Source organism: Oncorhynchus mykiss, chromosome 3, assembly GCF_057628025.1.
Source record: "Oncorhynchus mykiss isolate SJ-2025 chromosome 3, ASM5762802v1, whole genome shotgun sequence".
Lineage (NCBI taxonomy): Eukaryota > Metazoa > Chordata > Actinopteri > Salmoniformes > Salmonidae > Oncorhynchus > Oncorhynchus mykiss.
In genome coordinates, this window is record NC_143024.1 from 93,698,042 (window position 1) to 93,704,482 (window position 6,441).

The 6,441-nt window shown below is 45.0% G+C and overlaps 1 protein-coding gene across 1 annotated transcript in view; it reads left to right on the forward strand.

The window, feature by feature from the left end:
* The first annotated feature begins 1,973 nt into the window (after positions 1-1,973).
* Positions 1,974-6,441, forward strand: part of LOC110509417 (indian hedgehog B protein) — a 9,462-nt gene continuing 4,994 nt past the window's right edge. Inside the window, exons 1-2 of the mRNA XM_036975327.2 lie at positions 1,974-2,926; positions 4,674-4,935. Coding sequence (XP_036831222.1) covers positions 2,627-2,926; positions 4,674-4,935 — 562 coding nt within the window. The 5' untranslated portion in view covers positions 1,974-2,626. The remainder of the gene's footprint in view (positions 2,927-4,673; positions 4,936-6,441) is intronic.

Here is a 6,441-nt window from a genome sequence, read left to right on the forward strand (position 1 = left end):
GCTGCGTCACATCTGGCTGTGAAAAGGGAGTCCCGTAGGGTGGTGCACAATTGGCCCAGTGTCGTCCGGGTTTGGGTCCTGGGTGGGTAGGGCTGTCATTGTAAATCAGAATTTGCATTGAGCCGATCAGAGTTGTTGTGAGAGCAGTTTACTTGACAGTGACAAGCGGAAGGAAGCACTCTGGTATCACACATACTTTGTCCTGATAAGTTGGAATGTGCTGTAGCCTATAGTGAACAACAGCCCTGCATACTGCTAACAGAGTTTTCTATCCAGTGTTGAAATACACTGAGTGTACAAAACATTAAGAACACCTTGAGTTGCACTCCTCAGAACAGCCTCATTTCGTCAGGGCATGGACTCTACAAGGTGTTGAAAGCGTTCCACAGAGCTGCTGGTCCATGTTGACTCCAATGCTTCCCACAGTTGTGTCAAGTTGGCTGGATGTCCTTTGGGTGGTGGACCATTCTTGATATACACAGGGAAACTGTTGAGTGTGAAAAACCCAGCATCGTTGCAGTTCTTGACACAGTCCGGTGCGCCTGACACCTACTTCCAAACCCCGTTCAAATTCACTTAAATATTTTGTCTTGCCCGTTCACCCTCTGAATGGCACACGTACACAATCCATGTCCCAATTGTCTGGAGTCTTAAAATATTTCTTTAACCCATCTCCTCCTTCATCTACACTGATTGAAGTGGATTTAACCTGTCTCCTCCCCTTTCATCTACACTGATTGAAGTGGATTTAACAAGTGACATCAATAAGGGATCATAGCTTTCACCTGGATTCACCTGGTCAGTCTGTGTGGAAAGAGCAGGTGTTCCTAATGTTTTGTCCACTCATGTCAGTGTCTGTTGACCCAAGTCATGTCAGTGTCTGTTGACCCAAGTCATGTCAGTGTCTGTTGACCCAAGTCATGTCAGTGTCTGTTGACCCAAGTCATGTCAGTGTCTGTTGACCCAAGTCATGTCAGTGTCTGTTGACCCAAGTCATGTCAGTGTTTGTTAACCCAACTCATGTTACACATTCAAGTGTACAGAATATCTTGGCTACTGTATAACTAGTATTTTCTGAATTATTACAAATTACTAGGCTAGCAGACCATCTTGACTAGTTTACTAATCACCCATGCAATTAGTTGTCCTGGCCGTGGTTGCCATGCTTACGGTGTGACACGGTACAGCCCAAGGCTGTGTGCATTGTAATGCAGTGGCAACCCAGACAGGAGCTGATGAAGAGAAGTCAGGATAAATTCCAGGCTAGAGGCTCTGTCTATCTCTTAGTGCAATACATTCGACTGGAGCACTCTGGTCTAAAGTAGTGCACTACATAGGCAATAGGGTGCCATAGGGCCCTGGTATAAAGTAGTGCACTACATAGGCAATAGGGTGCCATAGGGCCCTGGTCTAAAGTAGTGCACTACATAGGCAATAGGGTGCCATAGGGCCCTGGTCTAAAGTAGTGCACTATGTATATAGGGAATAGGGTGCCATAGGGCCCTGGTCTAAAGTAGTGCACTATGTCGGCAATAGGGTGCCATAGGGCTCTGGTCTAAAGTAGTGCACTATGTAGGCAATAGGGTGGCATGGCTCTGGTCTAAAGTAGTGCACTATGTATATAGGGAATAGGGTGCCATAGGGCTCTGGTCTAAAGTAGTGCACTATGTATATAGGCAATAGGGTGCCATAGGGCTCTGGTCTAAAGTAGTGCACTATGTAGGCAATAGGTTGCTATTTGGGGGAGAGATTGTAAGTATGCATACACTGAAACTGCTAACTCCTCCACACTATGAATTGTCCTCTTTCCAGTCTTAGAGTGATGCATGTTAGCGCCTGACGGGCATACTGAGGTGACAGGCTAAGGGGCAGAACCTGTGGTGGTGCCGCGGGTGTAGGGGACGGGGCAGTGGCACTGGAAACCACACTACAGTGACCCGATGGGCGGAGTGGCAGAGCAGGATAGAAGGGCAGGACTGGCAGGGTGCGGTCTCGAGTGGCAACTGATCACTTGGTTCGCTCAAATTCCCAATTTCAATTGGAAAAGCAAAGCGGAAGTATGCGCCACCGAGAAGAAACCTTTTGGAGTCCGGGACAAACGGACGAGAAGAACAAATGCCAGAACCAGTAGTGTTCCTCCTCGTTTGACATTGACAGTTCCTCAGTGGCAAAACCACCGCACCAAGAAGACAATCTGCGACCACAGGTCACAACAGAAGATCGACTTTGAACCTATTTGTTTAAATAAACATACTTTACAACTCCATGCCCATATCTATCTACTGGAAGAAAGACGTTACAGTTACGCCGCGGCGTTTGGACAACACCGGACGCGGACGACAGAGACATTGAACTTTTACCCCGCTAAAACGCATTCGGCTGAAATTGTTGTATTTTTGGGGGGGCTTTTATGGACAGTTGCTGTGCACAAGTATGATGTCGTGGATTAGACCGATACAATATTAAAGATTCGGTCCTCTACCCCCCCCCCCCCCCCCCTCCCATCCCTTACCCCGTGGGGGGAACAAGACGTATCCAAAGGGAGAGGGTAGCTTGAGACACCACGGCGACCTGTGCCACCTTACCACTCCGCGTCGGAGCGCCCGGCCCGGCCGGTCTGGGTGGGATGCGTCGCTCCGTGCTTGTGGGCCTCTTCATGGGGTGCACCCTGCTGCTCGCACCTGTAACGGAGGGCTGTGGACCGGGGAGGGGATATGGCAAGAGACGTCCGCCGAAGAAGCTCACACCCCTCTCTTATAAGCAGTTCAGCCCAAACGTTGCCGAGAAAACACTGGGCGCCAGTGGCAGACATGAAGGCAAAATAACGAGAAATTCAGAACGGTTCAAAGAGCTCACTCCCAACTATAACCCTGATATTATATTTAAAGATGAGGAGAATACGGCTGCCGATCGACTTATGACCCAGGTGAGGAGCAGGAATGGGGTTTTAAAACGTCATCTGACGTGTTTTTTATCCCACTTTGACAGCGGTAGCAAGGTGACCCGATAGTCACACTAGACACGCTGTTTTATCGTTCGTTTTTAGATCTGGTTTGTACTTTGTTAAATGTTTAAAAACTTTTACTTCAAACTTTATTTTATTTTTTCCCCAGCACTTTCATCTATGTTTTGGTTCAATTGATTACTGTTGACCGTTCAAAATTAGACTAGCCTACACGTCAATTATGCAATAATAGGCTAGGCTATAACTAGTCTACCTCCTCTAAATGTAGGTTACATTGCAACACTGTAACTAACCTCATTTTAGACTAACTTGTCTCCTGTTTGAGAGCTAAATTAGACTACACATGCAAGTGGACATAAGCAAAATAAAAATGGCGCGAATTTATATGAATTGATAACCGGTATAATTTTTATTGATCATGACATGTTCACATCTATTTCAAAACGTTTGCGAATTAACCCTTCAAATGCTCTTGTTACACATTTTGAACGGAGAGTGAAATTACGCACCTACCATTACGCATGGATTGTGTTTGAATAGCTCGCCGGTTTATTTGCAGACTCGTTCAGCGAAACCTCTGATCTCTTCTAAAAAAAACAAGACCATACAGAAACACAAGACATATCATGGCTATAGTTATCTGTATTTTATTGGGAGGCAAACATACAGTAGCATAGCACATCGTGTGCAAAGCGAAAACATGTTTATATCCTTTATATGTCTACGGCACTTTGACCACTTGTGACAACAGCGCCGATCAAATCAAATTGTACTTGTCACGTACACATATTTAGCAGATGTTATTGCGGGTGTAGCGAAAAACTCAATAGCCTTTATGTGTTTAGGATATATAGTCTTTGTATTTAGTTGTTTCCCTGAGAGATTTTCATTCATCGTTGTATTACATGTAATGTATATATTTCATTATACATAATTACGTTTTAATTTATATCATTTAATTTGTTCTTCCTCTACTATGTAGTGTTTTCTCAAGTCTTTTATATCGTAATTAGTTCATATTTATGCCTACATGCTTAGTCCTACCAATGCTTACAGGTTTTTGTTCTGTGTAAATGTTGATTTCTATGCTATCATTTTTCTCTGTCATAACCATCATGTCTGTTTGTTATCATCTTGTTCTTCTGTGGTTCCAGGACAACCATTGACTCTTACTCTAATATCCTATTATGTTAGTCATCCCTCTCTCTCTTCTCTCTCTCTCTCTCTCCTCTCTCTCCTCCAGCGTTGTTAGTCATCCCTTTCTCTCCTCTCTCTTCCCCAGCGTTGTTAGTCATCCCTCTCTCTCCTCTCTCTCCTCTCTCTTCCCCAGCGTTGTTAGTCATCCCTCTCTCTCCTCTCTCTTCCCCAGCGTTGTTAGTCATCCCTTTCTCTCCTCTCTCTCTCTCCTCTGTCTTCCCCAGTGTTGTTAGTCATCCCTTTCTCTCCTCTCTCTCCTCTCTCTTCCCCAGCGTTGTTAGTCATCCCTCTCTCTCCTCTCTCTCTTCCCCAGCGTTGTTAGTCATCCCTTTCTCTCCTCTCTCTCTCTCTCTCTCTCTCTCTCTGTCTTCCCCAGTGTTGTTAGTCATCCCTTTCTCTCCTCTCTCTCCTCTCTCTTCCCCAGCGTTGTTAGTGATCCCTTTCTCTCCTCTCTCTCCTCTCTCTTCCCCAGCGTTGTTAGTCATCCCTCTCTCTCCTCTCTCTCCCCCAGCGTTGTAAAGACAAGCTGAACTCCTTGGCCATCTCTGTGATGAACATGTGGCCTGGGGTGACGCTGAGAGTGACAGAGGGCTGGGACGAGGATGGGCACCACTCAGAGGACTCCCTCCATTATGAGGGAAGAGCGGTGGACATCACCACGTCTGACCGGGACAGGAACAAATATGCCATGCTGGCTCGCCTGGCCGTGGAGGCTGGCTTTGACTGGGTTTATTACGAGTCCAAGGCCCACGTGCACTGCAGTGTCAAATCAGGTAGGGTGACGGGATGACACACACAGAACACAGCCCTGTATCATAGAAGTGAGCCACCTTGCGTGGCAACATGCAGTACATGTGATTGAAGTCTCAGAGCGCTCTGGCTCGTTCAGAGATGGTTTCTGTCTGTTGGTGAGAGACTAGAATTCGGCAGGCAAAATGTAGTGGTGATGTTATAACCTTTTTGTTGATTGGGTGACCGTGGTTGAGAGGTTGTAGAGCCCACTACCACCGTTATAGCCCTTCAGTGTCAGGGGAGGACAAGGGAGGACAGGGGAGGACAGCAGTGTACACTTTTATTTATTAATTTATTAATCAAAATGTGTTTTTTGGGGCAGAAATGCCTTCTCGAACATGTGAACGTTCATGTGCCTGAATAACAAACTTATCCGTCTGTAAATACGAATAAAATTGTTAAATTAAGAGCCTAGTTGGTTTAGCCACAGAAAAAAGTTAACAACCTTTCCCCTAGCCATGATTGGCTGAGATAATGAGTGGGCTGGACATGCCGAGAGATGAGTTTTGATTGGTCTGCCATATAGCAGGAGTTTGAGCTATTTGAGCTGGTCCGTATGTTATCCTGTCTAAAGCATCACGTAGTAAAACTGCTCTCCACTTTCTGGAGGACCGAGTTTTGAAATGAGTTGAATTCGAGTATGATTGCTAAGGAGATAGAGAAAACACCTGTCTCCGGATTACATCTTCAAACTAAAGGGCAACCGTGGCATACGGAGAAGATAGTCTAGCTAGTAATATTTTCAGATGTTGGTTAGGTACAGTGCCTGCAGATTCATGCAGGGTAGTAACATCATGAGTTGGGATTATGGTTCATCGATTAGCTAGCTAGCTACATGCCTTGACAAAAGACTCCATCCACTATGCAAGTATCTATTTCAATATAATGTCACTGCGACAACTGTTGATAGATGTTTGTTTTTATTACCAGATTTAAATGTAGATGTTTTCGTCACTGGCCAATACCCCATAATGTCAAATGAAGTTCATTAAAAATGAAAAGCTGAAATGTCTTGAGTCTGTAGGCTCTACCCTACAGAGTGCTGTTGAGGCTATTTTTTAACCTTTATGTAACTTGGCAAGTCAGTTAAGTATAATTTCTCATTTTTCAATGACGGCCTACCCTGACCAAACCCTCCTCTAACCTGGACTATGCTGAGCCAATGACCCCATAAGCAAATTATGTTTTTCGAAAAGGATAAAAAATGAAAAGCTGAAATGTCCTGAGTCAATAAGTATTCAAGCCCTTTTGTTATGGCAAGCCTAAATAAGTCCAGGAGTAAAAATGTGCTTATAAAGTCACATAATAAAGTTGCATGGACTCACAATGTGCACAATAATAGTGTTGAACATCTCTGTGCCCCACACCTACAATTATCTGTAAAGTCCCTCAGTCGAGCACTGAATTTCAAACACAGATTCAACCATAAAGACCAGGGAGGTTTTCAAATGCCTCGCAAACGAGGGATCCTATTGCTTGACGGGTAA